A 20,669-nucleotide genomic window follows, 5' to 3' on the forward strand; every position below is an offset into this window, starting at 1 on the left:
GAACATACATCTTCCTACAATGGAAAGCACATAAAAGTAAGGCCTTTGTCACTCAGCCTATTTTTTACTTATGGTTGTCCTACTTTTGGTAAGATGGGAAAAATAAAACTTTATTGGGAAGAGGTGCTGTCAACTCGTGTCCTGTGGTATCTTATAGCAAAATCTCTACTGGTGGCTCTGAGTCCTTAGGTGATAAAATGCAATGTAACTGTCTAAGTCCAACTCAGTCAGGTGACATCTTGCAGCTGCACTATATCCCCAGAACCCTGGACTTATTTAATCTATTGACATGAGGAAATACGTCTTGAAACACATCATCAGACACCCATTGTATTATGTGCAAAACTGGTCTCATTAGCAGCCATCCACTGTGGTTTTGGCAGTGATTTCTTTCCATAACCACTGATGAGCCCATCTCCTTTTTAACTAACTCTAACTTAAATAGTTAAAAGCATGGCAATGGCAAGGAGGACATCAAAATGATGGGACAGGAAATAATGGCATTAGAAGAACCTTCCAATAATTAATAAATGGAAACCTGACTGACTGCGTTTAAATTCAGACTTTTAAATGAATTCTTAATGAGCAATGGGTGTATAGATGGATGTAGAAATGCTGCCAAAGCTCATGCAAAATCGTTGCTAGTTCCTCTTTGATTCTGGACTTGAGAAAGGCACTCAAGGGAAAGCAATCTTTGTAGTATAGGTGACAAGTGGCATGTAAAATTTTACAATGTCGGGAGTATAAAGCAAACATGAATAAATACATAACACTTTGTTAAAGTTTACCATTAATTAAAACACTGTTGTTTAGATGTTCTCATTATTATTATTATTATTATTATTATTACTTTTTAAACTAGTGGATCTTTTGTGCAGATCTGACCACAACCTGATTTACTGTATCTTATTCCCAGATATAAACCTGTTATTAGATGGTAACCTCTCACCACCAGGATGGTGGGAAAGTGGAGCCTGGAAGCTGAAATGGCTCTGAATGACTGCTTCCAAATGACAGACTAGGAAATGATGTGCAAGTTACATGGGAATGATTTTGGGTCACTGCATCACTGTGACACGCAAGGACTGTGTTTACGATACAGATGTGAGCTACACTGGAGCACCACAAGAAACACTCCGGTCTCCTTCTCTGTTCACTTTTGACATCTCTGACTATAAATACAACACCAGGTCCTGTTACTTACAGAAATTCTCAGATGATTCTGCACTTATGGGGTGTATTGATAAAGGGGATGAGACGGAATATAGGAGTCAGGTGGAGAACTTTGTTTCTTGGTGCAAAGAGAATTGTTTGCATCTTAACATCAGCAAAACCAAGAAATCAGATATTGACATTCAGAGCAACAAACAGCCTCTATGTCTGGTCAGTATTAAGGGAATGGATGTGGAGATGGTCCACTCCTAGAAGTACTTGGTGGTCCATATCATTGACAGGTTGGACTGGTCTCACAAAGGAACTATAAAAGAAAGAGGAGATCAGGCTCTTCCTTCTTAGCAGACTGCATTACTTAAATGTGGGAAATGACATCCTTTACATCTTCTACGACTCTGTGATGTCCAGTGTGCTTTTCTATGCTGTGGTGTGCAGGGCTGGTAACATCACTTCAAGAGAGTCCCACTTAATCAACAAGCTAATTAAAAGGGCAGACTCAGTTATGTGGCACATTCTGGACCTGCTGGAGGCAATAGAAAAAGAGAAAACTAAAACAGCACTGAGTGCCATTATGAACAATGCTGCACATTCTCTCTCTGACACACGGACACTGAGGACTATCAGCCAATGAATTATTCAGAAGAAGTGTGTCAGAAAATGCTGCAGGGACTCCTTTATACCAACAACAATATGCCTGCATAATGAGTCACTGGGACTGGGACTGCCAAGTTAGTTCTTTTAAATTGTTTCATCCTTTTTAGTTATTCTGGTGTGTGTTCAGACCACAGTGTAGATAAAATGGAGTTTGAAAACACGTCAGATCTCAATGGGAAAAAAATCCTGCTGCATATCTATACTGATATGGACTGGGTAATGTGTTAGGAATGAAAGGATGCCACATCGTTTGATGGAAATGATAATTATCAATCTACAGAGGGCTGAATTCATAAACACCCGAAAATCAAAGTGAAAAAATGATGCAGCTGGCTAGTCCATTTTGCCAAAATATAATTGCAGCAACTCATAGTGAGAAGTCAAGTAAAATGACACCTTTACAATATGCAAGCTTTCGAGGCAACAAAAGGTGTCATTTTACTTGACTTCTCACTACATTCATAATGGCTAACACGGTACAACACCCTAGTATTGCAGCAACTCCAAATCGTACTCAGTAGATTGTATGGCCCCCATGTGTTTGTACGCATGCCTGTAAACGTCGGGGAATGCTCCTAATGAGGCGATGGATGGTGTCCTGGGGGATCTCCTCCCAGATCAGGACCAGGGCATCATTGAGCTCCTGGACAGTCTGAGGAACAACCTGGTGGTGTCAGCATAATATCCCAGAGGTTTTCTGTTGGATTGAGGTCAGGTGAGTGAGCGTGGGGGCCAGTTAATGGTATCAATTCCTTCATTCTCCAGGAATTGCCTGCATACTCTTGCCACATGAGGCTGGGCATTGTCGTGCACCCAGGACCCACTGCACCAGCATAGCGTATGACAGCGGGTCCAAGGATTTCATCCCGATACCTAATGGCAGTCAAGGATCCGTTGTCTAGCCTGTAGAGGTCTGTGCGGCCCTCCATGGATATGCCTCCCCAGACCATCACTGACCCACCACCAAACTGGTCATGTTGAATGATGTTACAGGCAGCATAATGTTCTTCATGGCTTCTCCAGGCCCTTTCATGTCTGTCACATGTGCTCAGGGTGAACCTGTTCTCATCTCTGAAAAGTACAGGGCGCCAGTGGTGGACCTGCCAATTCTGGTATTCTATGGCAAATGCCATTTGAGCTCCACAGTCCTGGCCAGTGAGCACAGGGCCCAATACAGGACATTGAGCACTCAGGCCACCCTCACGAAGTCTGTTTCTGATTGTTTGGTCAGAGACATTCACACCAGTGGCCTGTTGGAGGTCATTTTGTAGGGCTCTGGAAATGCTCATCCTGTTCCTCTTTGCCCAAAGGAGCAGATACCGGTCCTGCTGATGGGTTAAGGACCTTCTACAGCCCTATTCAGCTGTCCTAGAGTAACTGCCTGTCTCCTGGAATCTCCTCCATGCTCTTGAGGTTGTGCTGGTAGACTCGGCAAAACGAGTGAAAAAGCAGTCCGAAAAGATGAAGTGGGAAACATGTCAGTGGCCTCCACCTGTTAAACCATTCCTGTTTTAGGGGTTGTCTCATTGTTGCCCCTCTAGTGCACCTGTTGTTAATTTCATTAACATGTATTTATTTAAAAAGCTTCTGTCAAGAGCCAAATAAAAAATAAATAGAAAATTAAGATCTATCTATCTATCTATCTATCTATCTATCTATCTATCTATCTATCTATCTATCTATCTATCTATCTATCTATCTATCTATCTATCTATCTATCTATCTATCTATCTATCTATCTATCTATCTATCTATCTATCTATCTATCTATCTATCTATCTATCTATCTATCTATCTATCTAATTGTTCTGCTAAAATCAATAGGGGCACCACCTCTGTGTACTTCTTTCATTTTCAGGTGACCTCAATCTAAATGGAGTACACAAATTGATGTTCTGCTCTCCAAATACTGGTGACAACGGCTGACAGTGGAGAAACCTTTAATTGATTGTGAAGAGATAAATTAACTTGCGCTCTACAGTAGTTGCTACCTGGCAGCACATTTGTTATACATTTGGCGGGTATTTCTGATTGAGAAAGCAGTTTAGCCGTCTCGAGGCATTTAGTCCATCTGTTCTTTATCTGCAGCGTCTCACATGAGATTTGAATTTATTTCTGCTGAGGAGCAATTTTTTCTGGGTGTTGCATTGGAAGGAAGAACCAAAAGGTGTTGGGAGTTCTGCAATGATGGGAATTATTATTATTAACAACTTAAGAATTTTATTACTTTTGTGCAGTGTTTGAAAATATTAAAATGCAAAAACACATTAATAAAATTTAAGAAGTTAACAAATATGGTTGCCTCTATTTATATAACATTTATGTAAACAGCAAATCAGCTGTATTTTAACAAGTTTGTTCCTTTTAAATTTTGAATAAAATAATTCTGGAAACAATGCATGTTTTTCCCTTCTTTGTATACTGCATATAGTTGAATTTATTTATACCATTAAAACTTTTATTCGTTATAAGTAATTGTGAAATATTTCTAAGCATAACATGTATAAAAAAAGAGAAAAAGAAAAAAGAAAACAAAATGTAATAACTCAGAATAATTAAATTTAAATAAAAATAATGTTATAAACATGAGTCAGGAATGAGAGTGCTAAAGTCTATCACAGCAGCGCTGGAATGAGGTGCAAGTCTATTGCTAGATCCTCTTATTCAAACTTGCAGAGAAAAATTTAGCATAATAATAATAATAAGCAAAGCTGAGGGGCACTCAGTCATATCATCGCTGGATGAACAATGCCGGCTTCTACTAAATTCATAGTCTGGCACAACAAGGTTAACAGCTACTGTATTTGCACAGTATGATCTGTGGTGCACTAGGTGGAAAAATGCCTAACAAATGGTGCCAGCACATTTTAGGGGCTGTTGTCAGCATTGGAGACACTACTGTCTTATGGGTCTTGGCAGTGCAAACTGATCATACCATTTCAGGCAATCATCCTGATAGAGTGGTCCATTACAAGAAGCAGAAGCAGTGCCTGCTGATCACCACAGATGACAACCACATCTTACTCAAAGAAGCTGAAAAGCAAAGCAAATATGAAGATCTGGAGATCGAGAGTAGCAGAATGTATGGCACCAAGATTAGAGTTGCGCTTGTGGTTGTCTGGGCTCTAAGTACCATCAAGAAAGGATTTGTAAAGAATCCGAAGGAGCTGCCAGGACACCAGAGGACTGCACTGATAGGAACTGCACACATTTTTTGTGAAGAGTTGGGCTGAACCTTAGATCCCTGGTTAGGAGACAGACACCTCAGCGACATGTGGTGTTGCAGGTCCACAGCTCCCATCAGGAAGGCCAGTTTTAAATCACGGCTTAGTGAGGGGGCGTGGTTGTGTGGCTGAAGCGGGTCCTGAGGAATTTGTGATGTGGGCATTTCTCACCTAAGTGCACATCCGTAATTGTTCCTGGGAGCCGCTAATTGCCACAGGTGAATCATGTCCCGTTATAAAGAGTAGTGCGAGGCGGCTAGTGGGGGGAAGTAAAAGAGAAAATGAATCAGAGGTTGCGGGAGTGAGGAAGAAGGCAGGAAGCTAAAGTAGAAAGCTGGTGCGAGAGAGAGAGAAAGAGAGAGGAAGTGAGCAAGCACTCGCAGACAGCTAGATTGAAGAGCCCCTCATGAGCAGTGTATGGCCGACACTAGAGGAGGGGCAGTTGGAAGTGGTCGCTCCAGGTGAATGATTTCTAGGAGCTGGAGTGACCGGTAGTGTGGATGACTCCCCCACGGAAGGCAAGGGGAGTCATGGAGTCTTGGGAAGGTGTGCCTCAGAGTGAGCGACCTGGCCGTTGAGGAACCCAAGTCTCGGTCCGGTAAGGTAGCTGTACGGAGCCAGGGAACAGAAGGCTCCCTGTTGAGAAGCCCGTATGGGATAAGCAGGGGAGCCACCAGATAAAGGAAGACACTGGCTTGTTTTTAAAAGGACTGCTTCCAGCATTGTTTTAACCTTGTTTAAAAGGATTGTTTTTTTTCTATTTTTTTAACCTCCACAATTACACCTCTGTTTTTATGGGTTATTTATTTAGTGGCTTTTTGAATGCACTGCACTTCTTTATTTGGACACTGTTTGTTTGTTGTTTATAATAAAAGCACTTTCCACTATTACACCATCCATTTGCTCCATTGTTACGCCTCACTGCCGAGCTCATCGGTAACATTACCGACAGTGAAGGGTTCAAGGGCTCCCAGAAGCTGAAAGGGAGCGTGGAGTGAACCCGCATCGTCACACGGCAGGCAACAAATTGTCATGATAATCAAATATAATAACAATAATATTAAGGACAGCTTAGTGGCACAGTGGATTGTGTGGCTGCCTCATGGATCCAGTAGTCATGCATGTGGATTTTGCACATTCTCCCTGTGACTGTGTCGGTTTTTCTCCTGGTACAGCAGTTTCTTTGCACATCACCAGAGACATGCAGGTCTGGTTATTTGTTGAATTGGCCCTGGGCAAGTGTGAGTGTGAGTGCGTTGGGGTGATCTTTAGTGGGCCCAACAATGAACTGGCACCATCTCCAGTGATTTTCCTACCTTCTCTCTAGTGCTTAGACTATTACATTATTATTTTATAATAATAATATGCAGCTATTGATTAAACTTGATGTCTGCACTTTGTAAAGGTTCAGATTTTATAATGCATACATTTACTTAAAGAAAAGCTTTGACAAGTATAGGCCATTCAGTCCTTCCTATCTCCTTGACATGTTCAACTAAAAAAAAATTAAATCAAGATTTGAAGGACCCTAACGTCTACTGTCCACTACACTTCTTGGTAAATTATTCAATTTCTCTAAGCTTCTATGTTTGAAGTAAAACTTTCTATCATTTGTGTGAAATTTACATTTTGTCTAACTCCATCTCTTTGCCTGTTTTATAAAAATACCTCCAAAATTAAGAAAAAAAAACATAATCAATATTTCATGGTAAACTTTTGCAGTATTTCAAAACATAAACTTCTTGGCATAATATAAATATTGATTATTTACTATACCAGTAGCTACTATAATCCCAGGAGCAGATTCTTTACTAGATATGCTTCCAGACGTGTATGGATTTTCTGAAGCTTGCAAGTGCAGATGTAGGGAGCAAAATGGCTGTGGATAAAAGGAGCAGAATTAATATTACACTCTCATAATGGAGTTTAAATATTATGCAACAAAATAATGTACTTTTTTGAGAGATTTGCCTAAAAAATTATAAGCAAAAACAGAATGATAAAGAGAGGAACACAATGTATCATTTAGATGTAACTTTTTTCATTAACAAGCAATCCATACAATACACTCAAGATGCAATGGAAGCTAAAATGTATTTAAATGTATCTGCTCTTTGTGCATTATACATTTTTTATTACAAATTATTGAAATTCCTTAATATTTTAGTGCATTTCAATACAAGTGCTTGACGACAATACAAAAAAGTTCAATCCATGTGCAGTATTTTGTACTTCATATGGGTCTTTTTGAGTATTCATTATGTATATTGGCAAGTTTTTATTTGTACCTACCTGTGAACTTGTCAAAGCAGCCAGTGGCAGCACTCAGAGTAGAGTGCTATACAAAAATAAACTGATTTGAAATAAAATGTCACTGTAAAATTTCAATATAGATAGAAGAAAAGTATTGATTTACTGAGATACTTAAGCCCTGAAAAACACTGAGTAGCAAGTCAGTCTAGACATCAAAAATTATATAGTACATAGCAATTCATGACCTTCTTTCAGCAATTACTATTTTTACCTTATATGCACCATTGTACATGATAATGCCATTGTAATGAAAGAAGAAGCTGGTGTTTCCAGACCCACGAGGAATAAGAAACAATGGACGCTGTGGGTACATGCAATGGCAATAAGCCAAAAAGATGTGATGTCTACCCCTGTCAAAAATACAGTAAAGTCAGCACTATGTGTGTGCAGTCCAGAAAAGCACACAATTTTATTGTGCTCATCACGTGGGGAGTAATGTAAAGGCAAAAATCATAGGTATAGAAATTCTAAAAATGTCCAAAAAATGTCTTTGTATTACATCGATTGAGCAGTGTTATCACCAGGCCAAGGTTTGTGAGAAATGTGAATGTGTATTAAATAGTTATTAATTATAGTGTATCTTGTATGCAGTATGTTTTCAAATTTCTGAAAATCTATAATAATAGAATAATAGAAAAAACTGCTATTTTGATGTGACTCCAGCCTGTCTTTGACTTTATGTAAACTGTGTAGGCCTTTATGACTCTTACCCTAAAGGAGTTATTTTTTAATTTAAAATAGTAGGAGGGTCAAGTGTTAGGTGACAACAGCACCTGACAAATAGACCCGATACTCTGCCAATGGAGAGCCAAAGGTTGAGTTGCAGATGGCAACATCTCATGGCCAAATAAAGCACATGGCTCTAGGAGGGGACAGATCAGACTGCTCTAAGCTACTATTCCTGCCCATGGGAATGTCATAAAGGGGTTTGTGGGGTCTTGAGATCAATTTAATTGTCTTCTTTTAACATATAGTGATATCACAGAATACTTAGGAAGGGTTGGTGGCCAGTTGGCCTAAGAGTTCACAGCTGTTACTTTGTCTATTCAGAGGGTTTATTTTCCCCCATAATGGTGATGACTGGAGTTGTTTCCACCTCTTCTGCTGTAAAATGATCAATTCTCAATTATAATGGACTTTCTTTTGTTGTTATTTGTTTATATAAATTCATTTGAAACCACCCTATTTTAGTAGTTTGAGTATTCAGTTGTCTTAATGTTGTAAGGCTTAACAATTTCCTATTATCACATTATACTTGTAATTTTACAAGCACTTTGAGTCTGAACTCATTGAAGAGTGCTATATTAAAATCAGTTGAAATGAACTGAATTAAACTGATGTCTCTCTGTAGTAGAACTGTCATCTTGCATGATGTCTTGGAGATCTGGCTTAAGAATTACTGTGGGTTCAGGGATGCAGGGACACCAGAAGGAAAAAGCGCTATTGTAGTGTCCTGAAGAAAATGTGGAGCCACCTTGATGCTCATAATGTCATTTTTGGCCTGGTTGGACTTGAGCATGGGATATCATATAAGGACAACCCAAAACTTTAAACTTGTTGCTTGTTGAAGACTGAAAAGGTTGGAAAAAGAAAGGGAAAGACGGTCAGAGATAAACATAGATGGAAGGTGAAGGTATTGTTTTGATGAGCTGTTAGAACTGGATAAGAAGGTAAGCAAACCCACCTGTTGGGGGAGGCGCATCATCAGGACAGTCAAGGAAGGCTGATTGCCTTGGGCCCTGTACTTGGAGGGGGCCCTAAGGGTGTCCATTTACATAGGTACTCATTGCAATGACAAATCTATGGGAAATCTCTTTGAAATAGCATTGATACACTACAAATGAGGTGGGGGGGGGGCCCAATCTCTGTTGAGAGAATGTCAGTTATTGTAATGAACTTTACTTTTTTAAGAACGTTAAATGTAATTATTTCATAAATCATGGAGCGCATTTACACATCTGAATGCAAAACTTGAATTGATTTGTCTCCCAGTGACTTGTTTTTTCTCATGACCCACTTGCATTTTTTATTTAATAATAATAATAATAATTAATAATAATTCCTTGCATTTATATTTGTTCAAGAACCCAGAATTGCCACTGACCTTCCTCCATTCCCTCTTCAAGAATCGCTGCCAACCAACATCCAGAGGAGGGTCCTCCTTGGACAATCACTGCCAAGTGCCATCCCGGGGAGACGGGGTTGGGTTGGAACAGGGTTCTCCCTTTAAGAATAGCCGACACAAGTTGCAATAAAGCAAAGACATTTGCTTAAATTGCCCTCAGCAAACCATTGCAAGAAAATTTGGAAACCATATGCCATCCTTTCCCATTAAGTACATTAAGTACTACTGTGAATATTAACTATGTGTGACCCAAAATGTGTCATGACCCGTAGTTTAAGAAACTATGGTTTAGACAGTTTGGCTATTTCTAATTCTCCACTACAGGGCCAATTTGAAACTACCAATTAACCGAACCTACATACTCTCTTCAAAATAAACGTACCAGAGTGGCTCCTCAGTATGATGTGATAGGAGAACCTTTTTTGGTTCCCAAAAGACTAGGGTTGCCAGACATCCCTTATATACGGGACATGTCCCATATTTGATAATCTTGTCCCCTGTCCTGTACTGACCTTTCAGGGCCACCCAAATATCCCGTATTTAGTTCATTTTCAAATTTTGTAATAAAAATATATTTTTACTACCTTCTTACGGTACTTAGTTGTAACTTTATAAGTAATTATACTTTCTTTTCTCAGATTCTCTTGATGAAAATAACCCAAATGTAACGAGGAAACTAGTGTTTGCTGCCTGTTTGCAACTTGTTCAGTTGCTATGGTTGGCTGAGGACAGCGACACTCTTACCGTTTTGCTCTCCAGCCGCACTGCTGTGCAGTTCTGGATCAGCATTGCAGCATACAGTGACTGTCAACAAAGTGTGTTGTTACTACTTGCCACGGCCTACTTTTTTTCTAACTACCTGTATTAAATAATAATAATATTTCTCTGTTATCTGTATTAATTAAATATTTTCAAATGATTTCACTTTTATTTCTCTGTTATCTGTATTAATTAAATATTTTCAAATGATTTCACTTTTACAGAATTTTTTTTAGCTTGTGTTAAATCATTTTCAAATGATTTTACTTTTGTTTCCCTCATAACCCATTAAAATCCTTGCTTTATGTTTTTAACTTATGTCTCTACTTTTATATAATATATTGGTCTGGGAGTGTAGGGGGCATGTATAAATTTATATATATAGTAATATAGAGAGAGATTTTAAGTGTGTCCCGTATTTCTAATTTTCTAATCAGGCAACCCTACAAAAGACCCAACCACATAAAGGTTCCAGAAAGAACCTTCACTTATTTAGATAATAGGGTTCCATACAGTAAATAACCATAAACAGATGTTAGAAGGTATGCAAAATACTGAAGGATCCATGGCTTAAAAGGGCTCTTGCTGCATACAATAACACAGACTAAGTCCAGTTTTTCTTAATATGTTATTGTCCTGCTAGGTAGACTATCAACATTAAATATTTTCAATTTTTTCCTATATATTAGGAACTTTTACAAAGCACAAAGAACCAACTTCATATGCAAAGAACCCTTCCCAGAATTATATGGTGCTTTGTCAAGCAATAGGTCTACGAAGAACCATACAACCACAGAAAGAACCCCAAGAAAAACCCATAGAGACACAGGCAGTGTGAGTGCAGGATTCAAACCCAGAATGCTGTATCTGTAAGGCAGCACTACATTTCCACTCTTCTTCTTTTTCTTTCAGCTACTTCCGTTAGGGGTTGCCACAGCAGATCATCTTCTTCCATGCATCTTGTTCTGTTACACCCATCACCTGCATGTCCTCTCTAACCACATCTATAAACCTTCTTTTAGGCCTTCCTCCTTTCCTCTTCCCTGGCAGCTCTATCCTTAGCATCCTTCTCCCAACATACCCATCATCTCTTCTCTGCACATGTCCAAACCAATGCAATCTCGCCTCTCTGACTTTGTATCCCAACTGTCCAACTTGAGCTGACCCTCTAATGTACTCATTTCTAATCCTATCCATCCTCGTCACGCCCTGTGCAAATCTTACCATCTTTAACTCTGCTACCTCCAGCTCTGTCTCCTGCTTTCTGGTCAGTGCCCCCGTCTCCAACCCATATAACATAGCTGGTCTCACTATCGTCCTGTAGACCTTCCCTTTCACTCTTGCTGATACCCATCTGTCACACATTACTCCTGACACTCTTCTCCACCCATTCCACCCTGCCTGCACTCTCTTCTTCACCTCTCTTCCACAGTCCCCATTACTCTGAAATGTTGATCCATAGTATTTAAACTCATCCACCTTCACCAACTCTACTCCTTGCATCCTCACCGTTCCACTGACCGCCCTCTCATTTACACACATGTATTCTGTCTTGTTCCTACTGACCTTCATTCCTCTCCTCTCTAGAGCATATCTCCACCCCTCAGGGATCTCCTCAACCTGCTCCCTACTATCACTAAAGATCACAATGTCATCAGCAAACATCATAGTCCACGGGGACTCCTGTCTAATCTCATCTGTCAACCTGTCCATCACCATTGCAAATAAGAAAGGGGTCAGAGCCGATTCCTGATGTAATCCCACCTCCACCTTGAATGCATCCGTCACACCAACCGCAGACCTCACCATTGTCACACTTCCCTCGTACATATCCTTTACAACTTTTACATACTTCTCTGCCACTCCCAACTTCCTCATACAACACCACAACTCTTCTCGAGGCACCCTGTCAAATGCTTTCTCCAAGTCCACAAAGACGCAATGCAACTCCTTCTGGCCTTCTCCATACTTCTCCATCAACATCCTCAGAGCAAACATCACATCTGTGGTGCTCTTTCTTGGCATGAAACATACTGCTGCTCACTAATCATGACCTCACTTCTTAACCTAGCTTCCACATACTCTTTTCCTCTCTACATATAAATATTTTGAAATCGATATTGTAATATGAGTATTTCAGAGAAAAGATCAAAACATACTGTATACAGTATTTTATACGAGTAACTATTCAGCTGCTGCTAAATATCCTCTTTACAACTTCTTCTTCTTCTTTTGGCTAAAAACTAAACTTCAGGAGTAAGCCAGGAATTGTCCTTCACAAATGTAATTGCCTCAGAGATAATTTTAATATTTAGATTTTGCAAGAAACAATATGTTATTCATCTTAAGATTACTGAACAAGGCTAATTGTTGCTGTAAACCTTTTCTCTTTAATAAGAGCATTTGCTACTTTGTTTTCTTTTTGCATTAAACTCCACTGTGACAAACCTCCATTTAACTATAAAATGCCTTTGAATTTTATGTATAAAATATTACAAGACTACATACAGTATATTGTCAATTGCATAACTAATTTTGTACTTTCACATTCTGCATTGTATGCATCATTGGTCAAATCACTTTTTTAATAAATCTACATACAGTATAAGCAGTTTTTCATATTTCTCATCTCTCCTCTAGCATGCATTTTAATAAGATTATTTTTGCTTTAATAAATTTATCTATTGAATTTTCTGTTTTTGAGTTTTCATTTAGGGAAAATAAACTAACTGAAGTGGTACGTTCAGACTTTTCTTCATATATTAGCCAAAAAGAAACTACTACTATGGAAACCCTTTTCCATCACATTGAAAGTTCAACATCTTGGATCGACACTTTTGTTTTGCTCAAGAGAGATGCTGGATGAAAAATGCAAGGTTCCTTTTTTTTAACTGATTACTTCACTTGGGAGATAAGGACTTGTGGAAGAACAAAATGGGGTTGCTTTTTTTTCCAGAAATTTCTCAGGTAATTACAGTGTCAAGCGATTTCAGTAATGAGTCTAACCTCCGCTCCACCTTTCTTCACTCCAATTGTGTGCTCAACTACATTGATTCTTTGATGGGAACCCTTTTAGATTATTTCTATAATTGTCATCCATTATAAGTAATATCACTGGAAAAGCTTTTAAAGGGGCACAAAAACAAGTGGATGAAATAGAAATAAGAAAAAAAAAAGCAAAACCTAAATTTAATGGAGCCACTCAAGTCTATGCAACATGGATAATTAGCCAGCACTGTACTTACAATAAGAGCTTGAAATGCCCTCATTTGCTCCTCATAACATGTTGGGTCTGCTTGCCTACAATGAATGCTTTTTTGATGACTGAAACAAGCCATTGGTGCAAGAAAAAGCTTTAAAGTGATTTAAATGTCATACTGCGTGATCCACTCAAGGGTGCAACGTGTTTGAGTGCTTTTATTAATGGGAATTAGAAGACAATGTAACCAGCTGGATGCACCACTGAATGGCTGCAGGAGTCACAGAAACGTTTACAAACAAGTGAGCAATGAACTTGTTACTTTAATGTTCAATTCACTTTATTCATAGTGCTCTGCACTCAGGATAGATTTCAAAGGCTAACACAGATTTATGTCTGTATGGTATTACAGTAACAGAAAATTAAAAACCATATATCATTTGCATACATAAGAACTCCATATATATCTCTCTCTGGATGAACGCAAGTATGAAAGCATCAAAAATGGTATCTCCCTGGGACCGTAAAATAATAACAATAATTCTTGGGTAAGCAATTCCAATAATATATGGTGTCCATTTATCTGCTAAATCCAAGTACAAGGTCCGGGACGAGGCTATCCTAGCAGCATGAAGCACGAGGAGCCAATATTAGAGAGGGTGCCAGTCTATTGAAATGTACGCTCATGAATAGACCTACATAAACTCACACTAGACAAGTATGGAATTGCTAATCAAACTAAGGAACGTGTCTTTGAGATATTCAAAGGCAAACAAAGTAAAATGTCCTTCAGCAAATGACAGAATGTACAGGCTGTAAGCAGTAACCAGGCTGAGATCTAATCTCTCCCCATACTGCCAAGCTTCCTTACATCTCTTTACAACTCATCTTCATTACCGCTACTTCTTCTTCATATTCTTCTTTCAGCTGCTCACATTCCATATCTTCCTGTCCTCTACATCTTGCTCTATCACACCCATCACCTTCATGTCCTCTCTCACCCCTTTCATAAACCTCCTCTTAGGCCTTATACTTTTCTAACTGCGTGGCAGCTCTATGATTACGGCCTCCTCTAGACATATTTACAGCTGTTGCCATCTTCTTTCGATTTCTTAATGATTGATTTCATTCATCTCCAAAGGAAATTCAATGACTTGGATATTTTCTTGTATCCATCCCCTGCCTTGTTCTTTTCAATTACCTCTTCACAGAGTTGCTAGAAGTATTATTTAGTTGATCATTGTGTAGGTTAAGTCATGATACTGGCTCACCACGAGTTGGACTTTCCACATAGAGCACCATTTATACGAAAATCAATTGAAACCCTAGAAAGGTGATCTCCACTGAACTAATTCTGGGACCGCTAAAACCAATGGGTTTCACCAGTCATGATTTAGATGTGTCATATTAAAGGGGGGGGGGTATTTATGTGATCAATTATTTTATGTTTTACATTTGTAATTAATTTAGATGACTTTATAGAGATCTGTTTTCAGGATGGCCCGTTTTTAAATAAACAATCACCGCACTTGTGGCTTAAAGAGGGAAGTAGTAGTGTGGCTGGACTGATTCCTGGTCACTGGGGAGCCCGTGTCCATAATTGATCCCAGGAGCTGCTAAACGCTGCACCTATACCACGTCCCCATTATAAATAGGAGGAGCACGAGTGCGGAGGAGAGATCGATAATGAGAGCAGAGGTTAGAAGAGTGAGAGAAGAAGGCAAGAGGTGAAGGAGCAAGTGAGCCTCGCAGTAATAATGGCAGGCAGCTGGGAAGTGAACCCTAGCAGGATGTTTGGCTGGCACTCGGGGGTGGATGGATTGTGTCACTCCTGCTGAGTTTTTCAGAGAAGCAGGAGTGACCAGGATTGAGGATGGCTTGCCGCTGAAGACAGCGGGAGACAGTGAGGCTTGCGAGAGTTAGCCCCAGCGAGAATGCCCTGGTCACTGGGGAACCCGAGTCTCAGTCAGGACCAGTGGAGAAGACAGCTGTACCTACAGGTAGGGCACCTCCCCTGGTGCAGGGCCTGGATGGGAGAAGCAGGGAAGCTGCCAGCTAAAAGAAGGCACCGGGCTTTTAAAGGGGAACTGCTTTCAGCTATTGTTGTTGTTAACCTCTTTTAATGGATTTATTTATTTGGGATTATTTAACATCCACTTTTATTCACCCTGTTTTTATGGATTATTTTTTTATGGACATTTTTGAAGCACTGCACTGTTTTGAACACTTTTTGGTTTTCACTTTTTTTGTGTGTAATAAAAGCACTTTTGCACTTTGCACCATCCCCTTGCTTCATTTGGTGTCCTCATTGTCCAGTTCATCTGGTTACATTACCGACGGTGTTGGGTTCAAGAACTCCCAAAAAGGAAGCGGGAGTCATGAAGCTGGACCTGCATCGTCACATATACAAAAAATCATATTAAATCCATCTATGATTCAATGTTGTGAGGACAGAGGAAGTCTCATGATTAATATGGTGTCACGCATGAGAGTCAGAGGGTCACAGGACCGAGAGGGTGCACTGCCACTAACTTCCTCCATAGTGCAGAGAATCAACCCAATGTGGTCAACTGACTCGGTCCCATCCAGTTCCTGGGTCATAAGAGTATGTTCACCTAGATGGAGGTGTCACTTCTTAACCATGCGACCACAGCAAAGAAACTCCTCACAAACTTGACGGCAGATGAAGCAGTCTTTATTATTGTAGCCATTTTATTCTTTTTTGTTTAATTTTCATGCCATCAAGTGTTTTTGTTTAAACCATTACGTAGATGGGGATGGCTGAGTTGGCACCACAAAATGTATCCATGTTTCAGCTTGTCATTCCTTCAGACATCCACAATGATAATTAAATTAGCCTGGCAAAATACAATTGGGGTGAATGAGAATGACATTTCACCAGAAAGTACAGTAGCAATGGTGTGTGAGGAAGTCATTTAACGTATAGAGTAAAACCTTGGATTGCGAGTAACTTGTGGAACTTGGCCCGGACACAGGCAGGTGAACACGGATGGTTCAACCCACACACGTTTATTATACATAATATTTACAATAAAGTGCACACAAACCCCAAAGTCCCCAAAAGTCCAGGCCAACAACACACTATGCCTCTTTCTCTTCAGGCCGCCTCCTTGCCTCCTCCAAGACCTTGTCTCTCAACCTCCCGACTCCAATAGAGGAGGAGGCCCCTTTTATAATCACCCGGATGTGCTCCAGGTGCCTCCCAACAATCTTCCTCCGGCACTCCCCAGTGTGGCGGAAGTGCCGGCTGTGCACCCGGAAGTACTCCGGGTGTCCCCGATCCTCTTCCCCCCAGCACTGCCGGGTGTGGCGGAAGTGCTGAGGTCCAGGGCTTCGTAGGCATTGGGGCGCCCCCTGGTGGTGACCACGGGCCCCTACAGGGCAGAGCTTCAAAGCCCTGTACCCGTGGTCCCCATAGCCACCAGGGCGGTCGCCCCCACGTGGTCTGGGAGAGGTGTAAGCCCTCCTCTGGTCCTCTGGACCCAGCTGGGATGCCCCCCCAGCCACCTGTGACACTTGGCCTGTGAGTATTTTGCAAGACAAGCTAATAATTTTAAATAAATTTTAACTTGATAAACAAGTGAGGTCTTGCACTACGAGTAAAGCGTATATGCTTTGTCCGCCGAACATCACGTGGGGATTGTGGGTAATCGTTCTCAGTCAGCATGCCTCACTCATATAGTCAACATCCGTATAAGCGTTTACTGTTTACTATAGCATGGTGAGCAGGTGTGTGTGCTGTAACGTGTGAGTCCCTATCATGCACCCCAAAACACGAGGCGGAGTCTCAGTACTTTAGCAAAGCCAGCTTTATTCAGCGTAAAACAGGAATAGCACGGTTATTTATTGTAGCGGGATCTGCCACTCTCCTATACAGAGACACAGCAATCAGGCAGGGTCGTGACCAGGTTAGTGGCTAAGTAATACTGTGCTCTTGCATTTATAATGTTCCTTGCATCACCCATCGACGGCAGGCGCTTATAGCTTGACCGTGATCTTTTCTGATTCACTTTCACGGCGAACTGCTACGGCGCTGGGAGCCTGCGGTTGCTTCGGGACACTGCTTCTGCGTGTTGTCCGTTTGGGGGTGAATTCCAAAAGAATTTAGAAACCTTACAGTACCTAAAGCATTTTTTTTATTTTGTGTCCAAGTGTAGTGACTCTTCAGGCAAAAGCAATTGTCATTGGATAGGTTCCTTGTTAAAGTCGCAAAAAAAGAAAAAGATTCCAGTGAGCCAACAGATAGCAGGGATTCCGTTAGTTAGAGTGAAAGTCGTCCTACACAATAACTCTCATCCTCCTCTCCTCTCTCTCGTCTCCCTCACACCAGGCACGATTCTTTTCAAAGATAAAGTGCACGTTAATTTGTTTTACGTATTTTTACTTTATATTTTGTATTAATCATTATTATATAAATTTCTGTGGGTTGTGAAACGAATTATCTGAGATTCCATTATTTCTTATGGGGAAATTTGTTTTGATATACGAGTGCTTTGGATTATAAGCACGTTTCCGGAACGAATTATGCTCGCAAACCGAGGTTCCACTATATTACATAAGGCTGGAAACGAAGCAACAAATACCCTTTGCATTAGTCTGAATACCATACCAAGTTAAGTTGTTTGCACTTTGTCTTAGGAAATCCTCCCTGTAGGATTTTAATTGCTATTCACAGTAATTAAAAAGCCACCTCGTTTTATCAGCTAGCTTCAGTAAGCTTTTCCTTGAATACTATGTCTGACGCATACACCAGGCAACCAACAAAGATTAAAAAATACCCTGTCACAATACATACTGTATTATATGCAGATACATTCTTTAAAAAAATCTATAAAATTAAAAAAATAAAAATAAAAGCAAGTGAAAGCCACTTACCAGGATGCAATAAATGTCATTGCCCATCAGGTCTGTGGCAGGGGCTTGTAGCAAACGCCAGTCTCGTCCTTTGTTGTATGTGATGTAAGTCTTCACTTGATTGTCAAGCTTTCTGTTTGCAATTAAAATTCCTTTGATCCCTGCTACCTAGGAAAAGTGAAAAATCCTAAACATGCATACAAAACCGTGGTAAAAGATACGCTCTCTTATTGTTGCACAAGTTAATGTCAAATAGAAGAACAATTTATGATGAGTGTTCTGCATTCTGAGCCAGCTGCTTTTATACGTGGAAATGCCAAACTACTTTTAAATCAGAAATGAAAGTAATAAGAGTGAAGTATACATTTATAAAATCGGGGATTCATAAACACTCATTTATTTTATCTGAAGAAATGGCAGTAGCAAAGGAGAGGTAAGTTACAATGACAGAAATTCTCATCTAGATAAAAGATCAAAAACACCATAAGCAAGAAATGTGGTAATATGAATAATACACAACTAGTTCGGCTTCCATAAAACATAATACCCATACGCATGCAGCATATAAAATATATCTATATATTGTACATAACATATGAACTTTTCTATTTTAAAAAAGATTGACATCAGAAATGTAGAAATGAAAAAATGTAATAAAAATCCACTTTTATTATTTCATTATTTTTTTAAAATCAAAATGGAAAATACTTCCCTTGCTATTTGACAGAGTTAATTTATCACCATTTGTTGTTTCTAATAATCATTTCAACTTTTCCCTTGGCATTTCAATAGAAAATGTACAAATGTTCTTTTTTTTCAACATTTAAACTGGAGCTATTATGGATTGTTTGTGTGGTTTGCATCTCCATTATTGTCATGGGAGCGGATATAATGAGATAGTATCAGATTGATTTTTAAAGGTCACATCAAATTAGCTTCTCCAACAAAGGCTCTAGAAGGAAGAGAACACTTGAAAATGGGCCGGACAATTAACAGGTTCGGCGCTGAAGAGAATGCTTACCATTCTATTATAATACACATTAAGTAAAACAATTTGAAATAAATGTATTAAGAAATAGTTACATATGACAACTTAGAGCATAAAGTCTCTTGAGGAAATGCATATTTATAAAAAAAACAAGAGAAACAGTACTAATGTCCTAGAAAGCAATATACATATGTAAATCCAGACATACTGTACATACACTGATGGAACAAATTCTTAGGACCACTGGGTAGAGCCATCTTTAGTGCTCAAAACAGCTTCAGTTCTCCATGGCATGGATTCCACAAGAAATTGGAGACATTCCTTTGAGATTCTGGTCCATATTGAAGTGGTTACATGACGCAATTTCAGGAGATTTGTCAGCTGCATATTCATGCTGCAAATCTCTCGTTCTACCACATCTCAAAGATATTCTGTAGAATTCAGATTTGGTGACTTGGGAACGCCACTGAAGAACACTGAATTCATTGTCACAATCATGAAACCAGTTTGAGACAACGTTTGCTTTGTGACAAGGTGCAATATCATGCTGGAAGTAGCCATTAGCCATACAGTTGGTGGCAAATTCTGACACTAACATTTGTGTTACTCAGCAGAAATCGAGATTCATCAAGCTAAGTTTTACAATCTTCAACTGTCCAGTTGTGGTGAGTCTGTGCCCACTGCAGCTTCAGCTTTCTGTTCTTACTTGACAGGAATGGCACTCAGCAGGTTTTTCTGTAGTTGTAGCCCATCTGTCTCAAAGTTAGAGATGTTGTGTATTCTGAGATGCTCTTCTGCTCACCACAGTTGTACAAAGTGGTGATCTGAGTAACCGTAACCTTTCTGTCAGCACAAACCGGTTCGGCCATTCTCCTCTGATGTCTCTAATCAATAAGGTATTTCCATCCCCATAACTGCTTCTCACTGGACTTTTTTTGTTGTTCATACCATTCTGGGAAATTCTAGTGATCGTTGTGTGAGAAAATCCCAGGAGATCAGCAGTTTCAGAAATACTCACACCAGCCCGTCTGGCACCAACAATCACACCACAGTCAAGATAACAGAGATTACTTTTTTTCCTCATTCTGGGGTCTGATGTTCCTGACTGTATTGGCATGACTTTTTGCATTGCACTGCTGCCACGTGATTGGCTGAGTACATAATTGCATGATCAGGAAGTGTACAGGTGTTCCTAACAATCTGTACAAAAAGTGTATATTCCAGTGCCTATAAAAAGTATTTACCCCCTTAGAAGTTTTGCCATTTTAATTGTGAAAGCTGAATTACATATTTGTACATTACATATTTCTAATTATTTTAGAACACTTTTTAGAGATCTGTTTCCACTTTGACATTAAA

The 20,669-nt window shown here is 39.7% G+C and overlaps 1 protein-coding gene across 1 annotated transcript in view; it reads right to left on the reverse strand.

Moving 5' to 3' along the window:
- The window catches only part of sorcs3a (sortilin related VPS10 domain containing receptor 3a), a 1,273,344-nt gene that overhangs the window by 280,310 nt on the left and 972,365 nt on the right, over positions 1–20,669 (reverse strand). The window contains exons 10-11 of the mRNA XM_051922209.1: positions 18,344–18,490; positions 6,828–6,930 (exon numbers count right to left, since the gene is read on the reverse strand). Coding sequence (XP_051778169.1) covers positions 6,828–6,930; positions 18,344–18,490 — 250 coding nt within the window. The remainder of the gene's footprint in view (positions 1–6,827; positions 6,931–18,343; positions 18,491–20,669) is intronic.

Source organism: Erpetoichthys calabaricus, chromosome 2, assembly GCF_900747795.2.
Source record: "Erpetoichthys calabaricus chromosome 2, fErpCal1.3, whole genome shotgun sequence".
Classification (NCBI taxonomy): domain Eukaryota; kingdom Metazoa; phylum Chordata; class Cladistia; order Polypteriformes; family Polypteridae; genus Erpetoichthys; species Erpetoichthys calabaricus.